This window comes from Pelophylax lessonae (assembly GCF_965119305.1).
Source record: "Pelophylax lessonae genome assembly, chromosome: 1".
Taxonomy (NCBI): domain Eukaryota; kingdom Metazoa; phylum Chordata; class Amphibia; order Anura; family Ranidae; genus Pelophylax; species Pelophylax lessonae.
This window is the reverse complement of record NC_138768.1, coordinates 391,944,939-391,965,718: the sequence shown is the minus strand read 5'-3', so window position 1 is coordinate 391,965,718 and position 20,780 is coordinate 391,944,939. Positions and strand designations below refer to the sequence as shown.

The window sequence follows — 20,780 nt, the reverse complement described above, 5'->3', positions numbered from 1 at the left end:
GATCCAAAGAATTAGGGAAAGATCCGACTCAGTGTGACTGGGTCACTGAACCATCTGGATAATATTTTGAAGACCATTGCTCTTTTTAGATATCTGTAAAGGGGTATACAGTGGCGAAAATAATTATTTGATCCCCTGCAGATTTTAGAAGTTTACCCACTTACAAAGAAATGAAGGGTCTATAGTTTTTATCATAGGTTTATTTAAGTGATAGAATATCAACCAAAAATCCAGGAAAAAAGCACATGATACAAATGTTATAATTTGAGTTGCAGTTCAATTAGTAATATAAGTATTTGATCCCCTACCAACCAACACCAATTTTGGCTCCCAAAAACTGGCTACAGTATGTGCTCATATGGTACACAGATTAGTCCTGTCAATTTAGGAAGGTGCGCCTAATGACCACTTTCTTCCATTCACACCTCACCATCATGGGCAAGACCAAAGAGCTATCAGAGGACGTCAGGGAGAAGATAGTAGACCTGCACAAGGCTGGAATGGGCTACAAGACCATCGGCAAGGAGCTTAGTGAGGAGGGGACAACTGTTGGAGCGATTTTTTTTTTTTTTTTTTTTTATTCAAATGAAAGAAATACAAAATAACCATCAATTGCCCTCGGTCTGAGACTCCATGCAAAATTTTGCCTCATGGGGTAAGGATGTTAATGAGAAAAGTGAGGGATCAGCCCAGAACTACACGGGAGGAGCTTGGGAATGATCTCACGGCAGTTGGGACCACAGTCAACAAACAATTGAAATCCTGCTGAGCCCGCAAGGTTACCTTCCTCAAGAAGGTACATGTACAGGCCTGTCTGAAGTTTGCCAATAAACATGTAAATGGTTCAGAGAAGGATTGGGAGAAAGTGCTGTAGAAAGATTCAACCAAAATGGAGCTCTTTGGCATTAACTAAACTGTTTGGAGGAAGAAAAATGCTAACTTGGACCCTAAGAACACCATTCCTATGGTCAAGCACGGAGGTGGAAACATTCTACTTTTGAGTCTGTTTCTCTTCTAAAGGTACAGGCTTACTTTGCCGCATTGAGGGGCCAATAGATAGAGCCATGTATTGTAAAATCTTGAATGAGAACCTTCTTCCCTCAGCCAGAACACTGAACAAGGGCTTTCCAGCATGACAGTGACCCAAAACATACTGTCAAGGCAACAAAGAGTGGCCCAAGAAGCACATTAAGGTCATGGAGTGGCCTAGCCAAGAAACCTTAAGGATTTAGAGAAGACCTGTAAAGAAGAGTAGACCATAATCCCTCCTGAGATGTGTGCAAACCTGGTAACCAACTAAAAGAAACGTCTTACCTCTGTGCTTGCCAACAAGGGTTTCTCCACCAATTACCAAGTCATGTTTTGCTTGGGGATTAAATACTTATTTTACTCACTGAACTGCAACTCAATTTATAACATTTGTGTCATGTTGATATTCTGTCTCTATCATTTAAAACACACCTATGATAAAACATTTTAGACCCTCCATTTCTTTGTAAGTGGGCAAACTTACAAAATCTGCAGGGGTTCAAATAATTATTTCTCTTACGTCCTCCGACAGTCGCCGCCTCTTCATATTCGTCACATAAGGGGTATTAGACTTTGCTCCGAAGGAGTAGCTAGGCAACAGAATATGTTAACATTAAAGCTTTTAACATATCCCACCCTCAAGGGGTGGTCCCCTCAGTCAATACCCTCCTACTTCCTGCAACCATATCTCAGTTTCAATGTCTAGCTTGTCAGGAGTGGCTGGCTCTCTCTGTGCCCCAGACTCTTTCTTCTTTTTTGATTTTTTGTTTGAGTTTTCTCTCTACCTTTACTTAGCTGTTCTTTTTGTCAGCATTAGTTAGTTCTTCGGATGAAGAGGATCATGCGGGCTGGGTCTCGGGCTGATCCCCCCTGGTCGCAGGTCGTGGGTCAGTGGCTTCCCAGCCTGCCATCGAGCGTTCAGCCAGGTAACGCTCCTGGCACAGTGAACGACCCATCCCTGTTCGGTGCAGGGATGATTGGTGAGGTGGCTACCTCACTGGACGCTGTGCGGTTTCTTAACCCCCATTCTGTGCATCTTGTATGCGACTCTCCCTGCCTCATGTGCAGCGGCTTGTTCGCCTGTGCGGGTCCCCCACGCCATCGTGAGGTAAGTGTATCTATGTGGGGACCTGTCTGTCTGGGGGGGTGTCAGTCTGGGACTGTGTAACCTGCCTCTGTTCACAATGTTTGTCTCCCTATCACTCGGCTGCATGCTGTGGGCTGCAAGGGGGGGGGAGCTGTGTGACCCTGTGTGTGTCAGCCTTGTCAGTGTGAGAAGCGGTGTGCTGTGGGGCATGTTTTGGACATGTTTGGGCACTATACAGCGATCGCTGCGGCGATCTAACATGTTTTTTTATACATGGATGACGTGTGCATTACTGTACTGTGGAGCGGCGGTTTCGGCGCCAAACGGCGCCATTTTGCCTACACTCGCTCCGGCCGCATGTTCTACATGCATGGCGGCCATTTTCTTGTAGCCTCCCATAGGCTTTCATAGAGCGCCCTGGCAGCATCACTTCCTCTTCTCCAGGAACACCGATCGAGGCAGCAGCAGCGGCGAGGGTCTCCTCAGGTTATATCCTTCTTATCCATTGCCTGTGTCAGTTTTATTGGCCCTGTGGGGGTCTCATTGTGCTTGTGTGTGGTGCGGTGGGCTGCGCTCGCCGCGCTTGTTAAAGGGGCAGTTAACCCTTTATTATCCGGCATTTGTAATAGGGGCAATGGATTCTCAGGAGGGGAAATTTCCTACTGCCTTGGTGGAAAGCCAGGGGACCGCTGTTTCCCCCCCAGGGGGGGATTTAGCCACTATTGTGGCTGGCCTTGCTGCGCAGGTGCAGATGCTGGTGGCTGCTCAATCTACTAAAAGACCCAGAGTTTCTCTTTCCTCTGATTCTGAGGGTGAAGGTGATGGGGCTGTTATGGCGGGGGCCTCCTTATCGGGGTCCCGCTCCTCCCTGGATCTAGTGGGGTCCGAGGTGGAGGCTGAAGTTGAAGGGGTTGATAATTCTCCGCCTGGCTCGCCTGAAGAGCTTGCAATCATGGATGAATTGATTGCTTCCATAAAACAAACGCTGCGTTTGCAGGATGAAGTGTGTCCCCCCGCTGCCTTGGCGGCTTATGGGACGCAGAGAAAACGCAGGACGCCGCAGGTTTTTCCCTGCAATGATGATTTTCAGCTGTTAAGGAACAATGGCGCAATCTGCGCAAACCTTTTGCTGTTCCAAGTAGGTTCAAGCTGCGTTATCCTTTCTCGCCTTCCACTGATGAAAGGTGGTGTGTGCCACCCCCAGTGGATCACGCAATTGCGGTTTTAAACAAATCCACTGCGATTCCTGCAGAGGATTCCCCTGTGTTCCGTGATGCCACGGATAGGAGATTGGAGTCTCTTGCCCGTCATACTTATTCTGTTACGGGTTCTATGCTTAAGGCTCTGTTTGCCTCTCTCATGGCGGCCCAGGCGGTCGCAAGTTGGACGCAGATGCTTAGGCGCGTCCTAGTGGCCGATTCGGCTTCGCCGGCGACCCTGGATATGGTGGATCAAATCCACCAGGGTGTCATGTTTCTGTGTGATGCGGACTTGGACCTAGTCCCGTTGGCTGCACGTGTGCACAGCGTGGCGGTGTTGTCTCGCCGCCTGGTTTGGTTGAAATGTTGGTCGGTGGACCAGTCTTCACGTAAGACCTTAGCCAATCTGCCTTATGATGGGTCTCGCCTTTTTGGGGAGTCCTTGGATGTGTTGATTAAGGGGATCACCGGAGGTAAGAGCACTCTCTTGCCCCATTTCCCCAAGGCTAAGGGGGCTTCTGGGAAGAAGCATGCTAATTTTCGGCCCCCTCAGGGGTCCTTTCGTGCCTTTCGGTCGCACTACAAGGGCAAACCGTTCAAAGGTCAAGGCTCTCAGAAGAAGCCCTGGTCTGGAAAACAGAAGTCCGGTCAATCCGGATCCGCAGCCCATAACAGTGCGGCCTGAAGGGGCGCCCTCACCCAGTTTTGGGGTGGGGGGACGCTTGCTCGGTTTTCTTCAGCCCTGGTTGGCCCGCGTGCGGGACAGATGGGTTCAGGAGATCGTTCGATCTGGTTACAAGATCGAGTTTCTCTCTCGGCCGGAGAGCAGATTTTTTCCCTCAAATCTTCAACTGTCTCCAGAGCGTTTACGGGACCTGCACCTGGCGGTGCGGGACCTGAGGGCTCAGGGAGTGGTAGTTCCGGTGCATCATCGGGACAGATTTCGGGGTTTTATTCCAATCTGTTCACCGTACCCAGAAAGGAGGGCAAGGTTCGTCCAATTCTGGACTTGAAGGCTCTGAACCGCTCTGTGCGGGTTCGCAAGTTCCGCATTGAATCCCTGCGGTCGGTGGTGGCTGCCCTGGTTCCGGGGGAATTCATGGCCTCCATCGATTTGAAGGATGCGTATCTTCACATCCCCATTTTCGAGGGTCACCAGAGGTACCTTCGATTTGCCATTGCGGAGGATCACTACCAGTTCGTGGCGTTGCCTTTTGGTCTCGCCTCGGCTCCGCGGGTCTTCACCAAGGTGCTTGCACCGGTTCTGGCATTATTGAGGGCCCAGGGCATTTCTGTCCTGGGATATCTGGACGACATTCTGGTTCGGTCTGCGACCAGCCAGGGTCTGGAGAAGGACCTGTCTGTCACGATGCAAACTCTGCAGGAGTTTGGTTGGACGATAAATTTTCCAAAGTCGACACTGAGTCCGTCGGTTCGTCTTCCCTACCTGGGAATGATCCTGGACTCGGTGCAGGCGAAGGTCTTCCTGCCGGAAGACATACTCCGAACTCTTCAGGAGGAAGTCAGGTCCCTCAGGGACGTTCCGCACTCGTCTCTGCGGACGTGCATGAGATGTCTGGGATTGATGGTCTCGGCCTTCGAGGCGATTCCCTTCGCCCAGTTTCACACGCGGGGTCTCCAAGCGGAGATCCTGTCCATGTGGGACAGGCGACCTCAATCTCTGGATCTTCAAATCTCGTTGAGTCATCGCACCAGAAGAGACCTTCTGTGGTGGCTCCAGTCCCCGATGGTGTCCGGGGGCAAGTCGTTTCGTCCTATCTCGTGGACGGTAATCACCACGGATGCCAGCCTGTCGGGCTGGGGTGGTGTTCTGGGCATTCTGTCCGCCCAGGGGACTTGGTCGGAGGGGGAGTCCTCCCTTCCGATCAACATTCTGGAATTGCGTGCGATAAATCTCTGTCTTCATCGCTGGACGGACCGGCTGCAGGGCTGCCCGGTTCGGGTGCAGACGGACAATGCCACGGCGGTGGCCTACATCAACCACCAAGGGGGCACCAGGAGTGCCCGAGCGGCTCGAGAAGTGGCCGACATTCTGTCTTGGGCCGAGACTCATGTCCCGGCGATAACGGCGGTTCACATTCCGGGGGTGGAGAACTGGCAGGCGGACTATCTGCGTCGCCAGACCCTGGATCAGGGGGAATGGTCTCTCCACCCGGCTGTCTTCCAGATGTTGTGCGCGAAGTGGGGTCTTCCAGATGTGGACCTATTCGCGTCTCGTCTCAACAACAAGGTGGGAAGGTTCGTGACAAGGACGCGCGACCCTCGGGCAGACGCGTCGGACGCGTTAGTGGCCCCGTGGCATCAGTACAGGCTGATGTACGCGTTTCCACCGAATTCAGTTGCTGTCCAGGTTCCTTCGCAGGTTACACTCGGAACGCAGCACGGTGATTCTTGTGGCACCGGACTGGCCTCGCCGGTCCTGGTACGCAGACCTCATGAATCTGGCGGTCGACGCCCCGTGGCGTCTGCCTCTTCGAGACGATCTCCTGTCTCAAGGACCGATATACCATCCTGCTTTACAGTCGCTGGCTTTGACGGCCTGGCTGTTGAGACCGAGGTCCTGAAGGAGAAGGGTCTCTCCCCAGAGGTCGTTCATACCTTGATCAACGCGAGGAAGTCTTCCTCGGGGAAGGTTTATTACCGTACTTGGAAGGCCTATTTTGCCTGGTGTGAGTCCAGGGGGTTTTCACCCCGCACGTACTCGGTTTCCCGAGTGCTGTCCTTCCTTCAAACGGGTGTCGATCAGCGTTTGGCGCTGGCTAGGATAAACGGTCAGGTGTCTGCGCTGGCCGTTCTGTTTCAACGTCCCGTGGCTTCCAACTCCTTGGTTGGCACTTTTGTATAGGGAGTGCGGCATCTGGTTCCTCCTAGGAGGGATCCTCTGCCCCCTTGGGACTTGAATCTCGTTCTATCTGTGTTACAACGTGCTCCTTTTGAACAGATCAGGGAGATCTCGTTGTCTATGTTGTCCAAAAAGGTTGCCTTTTTGGTTGCGATCACTTCGGCTCGCAGAGTGTCGGAGCTGGCGGCTTTGTCCTGCAAGTCTCCGTATCTGGTTGTTCATTTGGATAAGGTGGTCTTGCGACCTAATCCTTCTTTTCTTCCGAAGCGAGTTTCGGAATTCCATCTCAATGAGGATATTGTCTTGCCTTCGCTGTGCGCGAAGCCTAAACATCCAAAGGAGGTGAGATTACATTCTTTGGATGTTGTTCGGGCGATAAGGGTTTACCTTAAATCGACTGAGTCTTTTCGAAAGACGGACTCCTTGTTTGTTCTTCCAGAGGGTCCTCGGAAGGGCATGGCGGCGTCGGCCTCTACCATCGCTAAATGGATCAGGCAGACCATTGAACAGGCCTATGCTTTGCAGGGGAAGATTCCCCCTGTGCCTGTGAAGGCTCACTCTACTAGATCTCTGAGTACGTCTTGGGCCTGTCGTCATGGGGCTTCTGTAGCCCAGGTGTGTAAGGCGGCGACCTGGTCGACCGTGCACACTTTCACAAAATTCTACAAAGTAGATGTTCAGGCATCGGCGGATGCTTCCTTTGGCCGCAAGGTTCTTAGTGCGGCAATTCCCTAGGGTCCCTTGTTGGGGACCTCTGGCTGTTGGGATAAGTTTTTTATCCCCTGGTTATTTGTCTTTTCCTGGGTTGTTGCTCCTATTGAGCAATTATTTTTCCTGTAGCCCAGCTGGTTTCCTTCCTTTGGTAAGGTTCCTTTCTTTGATGCGGAGACTGCGTTGCCTTTCGGCGCGGATGCGTTTCCCACCCCTCATGTTTGCACTGCTTTTGGGACGTCCCCTTATGTGACGAATATGAAGAGGCGGCGACTGTCGGAGGACGTAAGAGAAAACGGAATTTTTGTAAAATCTTACCTGTAAAATTCCTTTCTCTGAGTCCTCCGACAGTCGCCGCCCCCGCCCCTCTTTTGGGGTTTGGTTGTATACTCTACTGCTATTCCACTGAAACTGAGATATGGTTGCAGGAAGTAGGAGGGTATTGACTGAGGGGACCACCCCTTGAGGGTGGGATATGTTAAAAGCTTTAATGTTAACATATTCTGTTGCCTAGCTACTCCTTCGGAGCAAAGTCTAATACCCCTTATGTGACGAATATGAAGAGGCGGCGACTGTCGGAGGACTCAGAGAAAGGAATTTTACAGGTAAGATTTTACAAAAATTCAGTTTTTCCCTACTGTATCTTCTCAATCACCACAAGAGTAAGAAGCATTTTTCCCACTGACCATCGCACTAATGTATCATGAGTTGTAGATATAGTAATGTTTAGCAGGTGTTCCCTAAGACTGGAAAGCTAGTTCAAGGGTTCCTTTATGTTGAAAAGGTCTAGGAAGACTGGTGTAGATGTTAGAGCCATCAGATGGGGCCATCAGATGGGCCCTCCTTAGAACTCATAAGTTTTTCCCATTTTAATCAAATTCCTGTTTCTTACCACATGAAGTTTGTCCTTTTTTAGCTCTCTTGTAAGCAATAAACTAAGTTTAAAGCGGTTGTAAACCCGAAAAAAAAAAAAACATGCAAGACAAAGGCATAATCAGCTAGTATGCATCGCATACTAGCTCATTATGTATTACTTACCTTAGAACGAAGCCCCGACACGGACCCCCCGGACATCGCTGCGGGTGCTGCCATGATCCCTCAGCGTCTCCTCCGGGTTCGGCGGCTCCGGCGCTGCTGGAGTGATTTTCCGGCAAGCTCCCGGCAAGGAAAACTGAAGGTCCCCCCGGACCTTCAGAGCGCATGCGCCGCTCGCGTGAGCTGGTTTAGGAGATGTTAATTGTACCTACAGGTAAGCCTTATTATAGGCTTACCTGTAGGTAAAAGTGTCAAAAAGCGGGATACTACCGCTTTAATTTTAGCCCTTGTAGGGGTTTTCTGTAGGCTTTTGTATGTCATAAAGAAGAGCAGAGCTAAGTGGTCACATAAGACAACCCCATTACAGCTCTGATTATGTTTGTCATTAAACATCTATAAGTTTGAAATTTTGCTTCTATGTATCTAAGCTTTAAAAAGCCCTGATTACATGACTCATTGCATGCTTTCTGTCAATGCTATTTTTAAACTTTGCTGTATTACATGGAGTGATGTAGGTTGTGGGAACAAACATTTTTTTGTGAATGTGGAGTACTAGGAATTGGCAGCTTTCCCATTACAAAGAGAGATTTTTTACCAGGTCCTACTTTTGTCAGCTCTTACTGACTCTATACAGTGTGTGTGTGTATGTGTGTGTGTGTATATATGTGTATATATGTGTATATATTGTGTGTGTGAATACTGTATATATAGCTAACACACTATGGTCAATTGATCAGCAGATTGTATCCAACGTTTAGGCTAGTTATAAAATCCTGCTATACTTTACACAAATGAGTACACTTTGCATTTTAGATCATCACAGTATTGCTTTGTTATTCACTTTAACATGATTTGTATTTTTCCCTGTAGATTCAGAAAAAGAAATTCTGTGGTAGAATCTTTATCTAATTTAGTGTCCAAACAAACAGGAGAGCAACTTTCTGAAGGTATGATGAAAGATTTAAGCAAACAAAAAAAAGTTAAAATTGAAAGTTTGAAAAACCATTCATATACTTAGGAGGGGAATTAAGTCATGCCCATATGTCCAAATAAAATACACAGCATGGTGGCAGTAAAATCATGCAAATTTTTCCATATAAATCTGAGCTTGAGCTAGCAGTTCTGTAGTCACCAAAATTTTATTTAAATCCCAGGTAAACATGTGAGTTTGTCTCGAGCAAAAACAAATGCTTCATAAATGATTCATTTCTTAAAGTGGTTATAAGCCCTTATATATACCAAGTAAAGTGACTGACTAAGGTACACCTGTTTATCTGCAGTATTTTCTTCACTACATCTATTCAAAGTCCAGATTTTTTTAAGCTTCTGAGAGTAGAAAAAGGAGGGACGGAGAGCTGAAGTTACACACTGCAGAGGTCAGTGAGGAGAGCTGATTGGAGGGAAGAGACAAACCCCCTCCCACACAGCACACAGGATTGGGGCTGCACCATATTTTGCACTCTCCAAGTTTAGTAAATCAACCCCAGTGTGTTCGTAATTGAGACACACTAGGGATATGCTTTGTTCATATTTCATGTTTGAGGTTTGCAACATTTTAATGTGGATGGTAAGGATGCACATCATGGGCATGATCCTACTTTATAAAGTGTTGTGGAAATATGTAAGTCCTTTTTAATATTCTTCCATGCAAGTCCTTATTTTTCTTGTACAGTACTGGTGTCCCTCCATTTCATTGTGTGCCTCTGTTCTTCTTTTTTTTTTTTTTAAATATATTTTGCATTTTTGCCCATTGCGGCCCTGTTGTCGTGATGTCTTTGTCTTTTTTCCCCATTGCGCTCTTATTCAATCCTTTTCCCCTCCCTTTCTGTGACATTCACCCCTCATTGGCACAGTTTGTTACCAGTAAAAAAAAAAAATAATTAAAACGAGGAAGGGGTAGAAGATAAAGGTCTGAAAAAGGAAAAACCAGTCTGAATCACGATACTCCTCATGGCATAAATACATCTAAATAAACTCTTAAAAATCCATTTTGCCATGTGAGGAGCAACTATTAGGGTTACAGACAGACTGCAATGGTTGCTTTGATATGTAAGTGCCGGTTCACACTCTTGCGAGTGCGGCTATCGCATGTAATATCGGAGCACACTGCTCCTTCATTAAATGCGATCGGATGTGCAGTGCGAATTCAGCCATACACTTTGTATGGCTAAATTCGCACTGCACCCGCACAAAAGTCGCACATGAGGCATTTTTTAAGCCACATCAGGATCGGATCGCACAGTGGTTCACACTTGTGCGATCCGATCCTTTGCGAACTGTCAGATCGCACTGCGATATGCGATCAAACTGGGGGTGTCGTTAACATTTCATTGACACCCCCAGCGTATCGCATATGGCAGTGTGAACTGCCAGATGTGCGTTTGCGATGCGGGAACAGGCTGCGAATTCGCAGCCTTCCCGCATTGCACAAGTGTGACCCAGCACTAAATGAGAACTGTATCCCTGTCTGGTGGGACCAGAGGCATATCTCTTGGGGATTTGGCAAATATAACAAGAAGAAACTGGACTTTGTCAAGCCATACTAGCATACAGTAGCTAAGTAGGTGGGTTGGTAAATGTAGAGCTAGTGTGGGTTTTAAAATGTCTAGGATCTTTTGGATTTTTCTAATCAACACTGGACTTGCTATACATTTATATGCAAAAACTGTTTTAAAAATTAAGTCATTTATGTTTTCACAAACCAGTGTAGAAGGGACAGAAAAACTGCTCTATTTTGTGACTGCCATTATTTTGTTAACAAACGTTGATTGGTTGCTAAAAAAAAAAAAAAAAAAAACAGGTCTCCTGTTGAGGCACTGTTTACACAATATAGTGAATCTAAATGCAAATCTTTTGGCCTCATGTACACTGCTGCTGATAATTTGACGTTTAGGAGAAGTTGGGCAGCCCCTAAACTCTCCTCTGGTGTCATATCTATACATGTACGCCGAGTATTTTATAGTCCTTTAGAGGCAGTTGAGTTTAGTGGCATTTTTCTTGAAAGCAAAAAATTGCATTTAGGTCAGAAGTTTGTTGCCATTTGAAACACCAAAGGCTTGTAACAGTGTGCAAACGCGTCAAAATGCGGTACATCGCTTATAAGAGAGAGCATTTGAGAGGGTATACTGATCAGTACAATCTGTTATCTGGAAAAAACGCTTCTAAACGAAAACCCTCATGAACGCGGCATGTAAAAGTTGTAAGCGAAGTTCCAGCGTTCAGAAGAAGTTTTAAAACATCCCGTGTACATGAAGCCTTTATCCTAATTGCACAGTACATGACGCTGGCTTGATATTCATAGACCCTGGGTTATAGGCTGGTACATTTAGGAGGTTTGACACTGTCAAAGCTTTTGCACCTAGGGCACCCCATATACTCTTAACACACTGCATAAGTCCTCGGTTTTTTTAACAAGAAATACAGAATTACACCGGAACAGAGAGGGAAAAAAAAAAAACAGGAGAGCACTGGTATGAATTATTCACAGGATATGGAATTACATATGAGGTTTGGGGAAAATATTGCTGAAGGGGACACTGCGCTTTAAGCTTTCTTTTGAATATAGGGATATCCTGAAGTTGCTAGCCAGTGTTGATCTAAAAATTAAAGCAGTTTTAAAGTTAATAAAACTGGTGTCTTTAATTCCTAACAGACCAACTGCTTTACATTACAGGAACCTTGGGCTTTCCGGTAGTATTGAAAGTGATTAGAACAAATGTGTAATATGTCAGAGACTACATCCTTCACATTTTCTGACCCTGTCCCCCAATTTGTTTTTCAGAGGAAATGCACGCTGAGATCTGCTATGCAGAATGCCTCCTTCAGAAGGCTGCCTTGACATTTGTGCAGGTAATGGGCGCGTCACAATGTTTTCTAAATGATCATAGTGTATTCTTGACTAAGCACGGGATCAGAGGGATGCAGCTGAGCATCTGTCAAATATTCAGAAACCTAATCTCCCTTGTACACTAAAAGCATTACAGCATAGTTAATTGTGCCTCAACATGCTTGATAAATCCTGATGTTCACTGTGAGTTTTCATACAAAATTAAAAAGAAATAATTTCAAATATTGCTCTTCCATTCCAGGCATATACAGTACTTATAGCAGCCTCTGTGTTTACTAAAGAATAAATTGCAAAAAAACACACGGTTTGTGATTGTGAGGACATAGCAAATGTTTTGATTTTTAGGCCCCTTTCACATAGGCAGACTGTTCAGATCCGCCTGTCCGTTTTTCAGGCGGATCTGAACGGATGCCCCATGCATATCTATGGGGCATTGGATGTCAGTAGAGACAAGTCCGCTGACATCTGATCCGTCAAATCTGGACGGATGTAAACCCTATTTTCCATCCGTCCATCGGATTGGATGGGATCCGGTGAGAACGGACAGACGGTCCATTCCCATCTGATTCCCACATAGAGAACAGCGGAGACCTGACAGCTCTGTCTCTGCACACAGTGCGGAGACAAAGTAGCCATCCGCCTGCTCAGCGGGGGATCGGCAGATTGATCCCCCGCTGAGAAAAACTGAGTCCGCCGACTGACTTCCCTGTGTGAAAGGGGCCTTTATAGTTAGGTGTCACAGCTATTCTGGAGTTTCGTAAAAATTATCTGTGGTTTAAGATTTGTAGCTCTTATCCGATTGCATTGTTCTAAACATAAATGGACTCCAGTGTACAAGTAACATTTATGTCTGTTTTGTGAATTGTAGTACTCTTGGCTTCTAACTTTCATGGGATCTCTTGTAACAAGATGGTAAACATCTGTGCCCTGCTGGTATGGATTCTTTAGAGAAGTAACTAAGGTATTTCTAAGTAGATGTAAGCAAAACTAGCTTAGGAGCACTGGGTTTCCGTAAATATCCATCATCTGCTTTAGGGATTCTTGTATATGTATAAACTTAAATCTGATCTCTAGCTTTTAATGAAATTTAAATAGTTCGTACAAAGCTGGTCCAAACTATTACCTTTACTACTAGATGTGCCCACTGCATGAATTATGTGAACTGTATGTAGCCTCCGCTACATACAGAATACAGCGCAGTGTTCGAGTAGTAGGGAGGAAACTTCCTGTCTCATTCTTGGAACAAATTTGAGTCAGGCTGAGCGCTACTCAGTCATTCAGAGGAAGCTTTGTATTCATTCAAAGAATTTCTCAGCATTGCTCAGACCAACGCGATTTTATACATGGGAGCAGGAGGGTAACGTCTCCCATTGCCAGAACAGTGTACTGTATGTAGCTAAGGCTACATACAGTTCATACAGCGCACACAGCAGCCTTATCTAGTAGTGATTGTAATAGTTGGTTTGGACCAGCTTGATCCAAACAAACTATGAAATCTTCAGTAAAAGCTGGAGATCCGCTTTAATGGTCTGATTTTTTTTTTTTACTTTTGGGCACAAAAAGGTAAGAAAAATGTATAAAGTGACCTTATGTGGCTATGGCTCCATGTCAACATAAAATTGTACCCAAATCTGTAAATAAAAATTTGCCTACCCTGTTCCAACTAGTCTGTTCTAGGCATTTGTCCCTGAGTGCATACTGCATTAAACGCAAGTACTGCTGAGTGCACCGCCGAGCCCCATGCAGCCGCATCATCTGCCAGACAGGTTGACCAACTACAGGGTTGGATAATTGGCTATGTTTTTGGATATTACAAACACTTAATAGCCAGAAGAACTCCTGTTCTTTCACTCCAAGTCTCCATAGCTACAGTGCTTAGCGAAAGTATTCGGCCCCCTTGAACTTTTTGACCTTTTGCCACATTTCAGGCTTCAAACATAAATATATAAAACCGTCATTTTTTTGTGAAGAATCAACAAGAAGTGGGACACAATCATGAAGTGAAATGAAATGTATTGGATATTTCAAACTTTGTTAAAAAAAAAACTGAAAAATTGGGCGTGCAAAATTATTCAGCCCCTTTACTTTCAGTGCAGCAAACTCTCTCCAGAAGTTCAGTGAGGATCTCTGAATGATCCAATGTTGACCTAAATGACTAATGATGATAAATAGAATCCACCTGTGTGTAATCAAGTCTCCGTATAAATGCACCTGCCTTGTGATAGTCTCAGAGGTCCGTTTAAAGCGCAGAGAGCATCATGAAGAACAAGGAACACACCAGGCAGGTCCGAGATACTGTTGTGGAGAAGTTTAAAGCCAGATTTGGTTACAAAAAGATTTCCCAAGCTTTAAACATCCAAAGGAGCACTGTGCAAGCGATAATATTGAAATGGAAGGAGTATCAGACCACTGCAAATCTATGAAGACCTGGCCGTCCTTCTAAACTTTCAGCTCATACAAGGAGAAGACTGATCAGAGATGCAGCCAAGAGGCCCACGATCACTCTGGATGAACTGCAGAGATCTACAGCTGAGGTGGGAGACTCTGTCCATAGGACAACAATCTGCCGGATACTGCACAAATCTGTTATGGAAGAGTGGCAAGAAGAAAGCCATTTCTTAAAGATATCCATAAAAAGTGTCCTTTTAAAGTTTGCCGCAAGCCACCTGGGAGACACACTAAACATGTGGAAGGTGCTCCTGTCAGATGAAACCAAAATCGAACTTTTTGGCAACAATGCAAAACGTTATGTTTGGAGTAAAAGCAACACTGCTCATCACCCTGAACACACCATCCCCACTGTCAACATGGTGGTGGCATCATCATGGTTTGGGCCTGCTTTTCTTCGGCAGGGACAGGGAAGATGGTTAAAATTGATGGGAAGGTGGATGTAGCCAAATACAGGACCATTCTGGAACAATACCTGATGGAGTCTGCAAAAGACCCGAGACTGGGACGGAGATTTGTCTTCCAACAAGACAATGATCCAAAACATAAAGCAAAATCTACAATGGAATGGTTCACAAATAAACATATCCAGGTGTTAGAATGGCTAAGTCAAAGTGCAGACCTGAATCCAATCGAGAATCTGTGGAAAGAACTGAAAACTGCTGTTCACAAACGCTGTCCATCCAACCTCACTGACCTCGAGCTGTTTTGCAAGGAGGAATGGGCAAAAAACAATTTTTTGGTGCCTTGGCCAGTTATTCTATTTTTCGGTTAAAAATTCTTTCTTTCCTCTGGATCAAATCTGCAGAAATTGTGAAGATGCTTTTGTTGCACATGTGTGTGTTTTTTTTGTTTGTTTTTTTTTTGACAACCAGTGACATGATTTCTAAACCTGTCTTCTAAAATTGCAAGAATCTGATTGGTCACTCTGAGGAGCATCTCCATTTAATGTACCTGCAGGCTTTACTTTGGCCCTTCTTGGACCAACAAGTACCTACAGTGCTCGGCATAAATAAGTAAACTCTGTTTGAAAAGTAAGATTTCTCTTACGTCCTCCGACTGTCGCCGCCCATTTACACAGTCTTCACTTATGGGGTATTGACTTCATCTCCACAGGAGTTTCTAAGCATAAGACTTGTAAAAGAACAATAATTCTACATTGTTAGCTGTTTATTTTATCAGTACTAGTTAGTGGATCTTCGGATGAAGATGGCGTCTGCGGAGCCGGGAATTGGACTGACCGTCCTGGTTCTCCAGGACAGAAGGTCAGATGGAATCCCTGCCCACCATCAAGCGTTTTGCAGGCTATGTGTTCACCCTGGCCTCACAAACGACCCATCCCTGTCCATCTGGGATGCAATCAGGTGAGGTGGCTACCTCACTGGACACAGCATAGGTTCGTCCGTGCACTACTAGTGTCCTGCGTTTTGGCTGGCGGCACTCCCCTGCCATCTGAGGGTGGGCGGTTTCCTGCTTGATACGACGCACCCCATGCCATCGGGTACAGGTAAGTACATTCTGTGTGGGGCCTCTGTCTGGGGTCGGCAGTCCATGTGTGTCTGTGGTGTCCCCTGTGTCTGTGCGTTTTGGGCTCCCTGGTCCCGGTCCCTGCGGGGTTTTTATTCTCTCACAGCAGCGCTGTGTGGGGTTTACGGGGTCCCTCTCCTAATGTCACTTTAGGGTGCTTGGGGATGCAGACACATATGGCGACCGCTGCGGGGTTAAAAACCGCTGGTCCGCCATTTTAACTGTGGGCAGCATGTCTGGCTTCACTGTGGGCTCTCATACAGCATGCTATGTAGTGTATTTTTGCGCCTTGCGGCACCATCTTGTGTGTGGCAAACGATCATTCCAAGCACATGTCGGCGGCCATCTTGCGGAAGCCTCCCATTAGTTTACATAGGCATCCATTTTCCCTTGGCCTGCAGCCTAGTTCAGCCTCCAGCGGTGACATCACTTCCTCCTTTCTCACAGGAGTGACCGAAGGAGCTGGTAACACTTTGTGGGTTTCTGTCCTGCTGTTCTTTTTCCTGTCCTGCCTTGTGCAATCTTCCTGGTCAGTTTTGTCCCTGTGGGGGGTCTGTGTGTCACAGTCTTAAAGCGGTGTGCTGTGGGGGTCCGCGGCGCACTTAAAGGGCCAGTTTAAAAAAAAAAAAAAATTTTTCTTTGTTACAGGACAGCAAATTCCCGCCAGCCTTGGTGGGGGGATTCAGGGTCCTCTGAATCCTCCGCCGTCACTAATTTGGCTGCTGTTGTGGCAACTTTGGTGTCAAAAATGGATGTGCTGATGTCTGAACGTGCTGCTAGGAAAAGGCCTAGACTTTCCCTTTCTTCTGATTCTGAATGTGATATGTTTGCTGTAGGTAGTGTGGCCCTTTCGGGGTCTCACTCTTCTCAGGACCCGCAAGAGTCCGAGGCGGAGACGTAGGTTGCAGGGGTGGATGATTTCCCTCCCCCCTGGGACGCCCGAGGAACGCGCAGCTATGGATGAGTTGATCCTAGCAGTAAAGGAAACACTACATTTGGAGGATGAGCCCACTCCTCCGGGCGTTGTCTCCTCTTTTGGTACACGCAGAACCTGCAAGACGGCACAGGTTTTCCCTTGCCCCGCAGAGTTTCACCATAAGGTGAATGAGCTATGGCGTAATTTAAAACACACCTTCGTGGTGCCTAAGAAGTTTCAACTTCTCTATCCTTTTGCGGCTACTACGGCTGCGCGCTGGTGTGTGCCTCCTCAAGTGGATCACACGGTGGCCAGGTTGAACAAGGCTACCCTGCTCCCCACTGAAGACTCTCCGGTATTTAGGGATCCTACTGATAGGAGACTGGAGTCTCTTGCCCGTCATTCCTACATGGTGGCGGGCTCCATGCTCAAGCCTATTTTTGCCTCTGTGATGGTGGCTCAGGCTGTGGCGGATTGGACCAAGGTGCTCAAACGCACCCTCGTGGCCGACTCTGCCCCTCCCACTACAGTGGAGATGGTGGAGCAGATTCATCGTGGGGTCATGTATTTGTGCGATGCGGCTCTGAATGAGGCCCCCTTGGTGATACGCCTGTCCAGTGTCGCTGTGGTTAACCGTCGCTTAATCTGGTTAAAATGCTGGTAGGCTGACCAAAAATCCAGGAAGGCGGTGGCTGACATCCCCTATGCTGGGTCTCGCCTTTTTGGGGAATCCTTGGACGAATTGGTTAAAGGAGTCACGGGGGGTAAGAGCACTCTGCTCCCCCAAAATCCTAAGGGCAAGTTTTTCCGCGGTAAGCAGGGCCAGTCCGTTAAACCTACTCAAGGGTCCTTTCGTGCCTTCAAGGCGCAGAACAAGGGTAAGCCCTTCAAGGGACAAGGTAGTCAGAAAAAGCCCTGGTTTGGCAAACATAAATCCGGCCAGGCCGGTGCGGCGGCTCAGTCCGCCTCTGCCTGAAGGGGCGCCCTCACCCGTTACAGGGGTGGGGGGACGTTTGCGTGGTTTCCTCCAACCCTGGCTGCTCCGAATCACGGACAGGTGGGTTCAGGAAATCATTCAGTCAGGGTACAAGATCGAATTTCTTTCGCGGCCGGCAAACAGTTTCTTTCCCTCAAATCTTCTTTTGATTCCAGGGCGGTTACAGGACCTACATCAGGCGGTGCAGGATCTTCTCGCTCAGGGGTTGATTGTCCCGCTGCCTCATCGGGACAGGTTTCGGGGTTTCTATTAGAATCTGTTCACTGTGCTCAGAAAGGAGGGCAAAGTGCGTCCGATTCTGGACTTAAAAGCGCTGAACCGCTTAGTGCGCGTTCGAAAGTTCCGCATGGAATCACTCCGCTCAGTGGTGGCCTCCCTGAATCCGGGAGAATTTCTGGCCTCCATAGACCTGAAGGATGCGTATCTGCACATCCCCATTTTCGAGGGTCATCAGCGGTACCTCCGATTCGCTATCGCGGAGGATCATTACCAGTTTGTGGCGTTACCTTTTCGGTCTTGCTTTGGCTCCAAGGGTATTTACCAAAGTGTTGGCGCCTGTTCTGGGACTATTGCGTGCACAGGGCATTGCGGTCTTGGGATATCTGGACGATCTCCTGTTAAGATCGAGTGCCAGTCAAGAGTCTGCTGTGCGATCTGTCCACTATGGTCCAGACGCTTCAGGAGTTTGGTTGGGCGATCAACATTCAGAAGTCGACCTTGTCGCCTTCGGTTCGTCTCCAGTATCTGGGAATGGTTCTGGACTCAGCTCAAGCAAAGGTGTTGTTTGCGGAGGACAAGCTCCGGACCCTACAGAACGAGGTCAGGTTCCTCGGGGACAACAAATTCTCCTCACTCAGGACCTGTATGCGGTCCCTGGGGTTGATGGTGTCGGCCTTCGAGGCGATACCATTTGCACAATTTCACACGCGCTCTCTTCAAGCGGAGATCCTGGCCAGGTAGGACCGGCTTCCTCAGTCCTTGGACCGGAGAGTGCCTTTGAGTCGCCAAACCAGAATGGATCTCTTGTGGTGGCTCCAGTCCCCGGCGGTGTCGAAAGGAAAATCCTTCCGGCCAATTGTGGACGGTAATGACCACGGATGCCAGCCTGTCGGGCTGGGGTGGCGTCCTGGGCAACCTGTCTGCCCAGGGCACTTGGTCGAAGGAGGAATCCTCCCTTCCGATAAACATTTTGGAACTGAGAGCGATCAGGCTGTGCCTGATCCATTGGTCGGATCGTCTTCAGGGCCTGTACGGGTGCAGACGGACAATGCCACTGCGGTGGCTTACATCAATCACCAAGGGGGCACCAGGAGTGCCCGGGCGGTCCAGGAAGTGACCTGTATTCTGTCTTGGCCAAGACTCATGTCCCGGCAATATCGGCAGTTCATATTCCGGGTGTGGAGAATTGGCAGGCTGATTATCTGAGCCGCCAGGCCCTGGACCAGGGGGAATGGTCCCTGCACCCGGAGGTGTTTCAAATGCTGTATGTGAAGTGGGGATTCCCGGATGTGGATCTGTTCGCGTCTCGGCTAAGCCACAAGGTGGAAAGGTTCGTGGCAAGAGCGCGCGATCCTCTGGCAGACGCCTCGGATTCGCTGGTGGTGCCTTGGCGTCAGTATCTCCTGATCTTTGCCTTTCCTCCCCTTCAATTGTTGTCCAGGTTCCTTCGCAGGTTGGCCTCGAACAATCGCTGGTGATTCTGATGGCGCCGGACTGGCCTCGCCGGTCCTGGTACGCGGACATCGTTCACCTGGCCGTGGAGCCTCCGTGGCGGCTGCCAATGCGAGAAGATCTGTTGTCCCAGGGACCGATCTTCCATCTTGCTTTACAGTCGCTGGCTTTAACGGCCGGGCTGTTGAAAGCCAGGTCCTGAGAGACGGGGTCTCTCCTCAGAGGTCATTCCTACTTTGATCAAGGCTAGAAAAGCCTCTTCTGGTAAGATTTTTTTACCGTACATGGAAAGCTTATTTTGCCTGGTGTGAATCCAGGGGTTTCTCTCCTCGTTCCTACTCGGTGGCGAGAGTGTTGGCTTTCCTCCAGACTGGTGTGGACCAGCGTCTTGCGTTGGCCACGATTAAGGGCCAGGTTTTCTGCACTGGCTATTCTTTTTCAGCGCCCTGCGGCGATGAATTCCTTGATTCGCACCTTTATTCAAGGTGTGCGTCACCTGGCTCCTCCTAGAAGGGAGCCCTTACCTCCATGGGACTTGAACTTGGTTCTGTCCGTGTTGCAGCGTTTCCCTTTTGAAAACCTCAGGGAACTTTCATTACCCATGCTATCTAAAAAGGTTGCGTTCCTGGTAGCGATCACTTCTGCTCGCAGAGTGTCGGAGTTGGCGGTGTTGTCTTGCCGCTCCCCTTACCTGGTGGTTTATAGGGATAAGGTGGTCTTGCGACCTAATCCGTCCTTTTTGCCAAAGGTGGTTTCGGAATTCCACCTGAATGAGGACATTGTTTTGCCTTCGCTTTGTGCGAATCCTAAGCATCCAAGAGAGGTTGCCTTACATTCCTTGGATGTTGTCTGGGCGATCAGGGTTTACCTGTCGTCGACTGAATCCTTTGCGACAGTTCCACAGGGAACCCTGGTTTTGTACGGGTCCCTAGCTGTTGGGGTTGTTTTTCCCCTTGGTTATTTGTTTTCCTGGGTTGTTGCTCGTGATGAGCCTTTTTTTGTTGCCCAGAAGGTTACCTTGTACTTGTATATGGTTCCTTTCTCTGATGTGGGTACTGCGTTGCTTTTCTGGCGGTTGCGTTGCCCACCCCTCATGTCTACACTGCTTTGGGACATCCCCATAAGTGAAGACTGTGAATGGGCGGCGACTGTCGGAGGTCGTAAGAGAAAATGGAATTTTTGTAAAATCTTACCGTAAAATTCCTTTCTCTGAGCCCTCCGACAGTCGCCGCCCCCCGCCCCTCTTTTTGGGGTCTTTTTTATACACTTTCACTGCTTGCGACCAAACTGAATTGGGATGGCTATTGCAGGGGGGTATTGGACTAGGACAGCCCCCATGGGTGTGACTATGTAGATTTATTGTTCTTTTACAAGTCTTATGCCTAGAAACGCCTGTGGAGGTGAAGTCAATACCCCATAAGTGAAGACTGTGTGAATGGGCGGCGACTGT

General features: G+C 47.9%; 1 protein-coding gene across 2 annotated transcripts in view; it reads left to right on the top strand.

Annotated features, from left to right (window-relative positions):
• TTC39B (tetratricopeptide repeat domain 39B) overlaps positions 1–20,780 on the top strand; it is a 251,040-nt gene that overhangs the window by 138,317 nt on the left and 91,943 nt on the right. For both annotated transcript variants that reach the window (XM_082269292.1, XM_082269293.1), the window contains 2 exons: positions 8,795–8,871; positions 11,706–11,773. In XM_082269292.1, the coding sequence (XP_082125418.1) occupies positions 8,795–8,871; positions 11,706–11,773 (145 nt within the window). The remainder of the gene's footprint in view (positions 1–8,794; positions 8,872–11,705; positions 11,774–20,780) is intronic.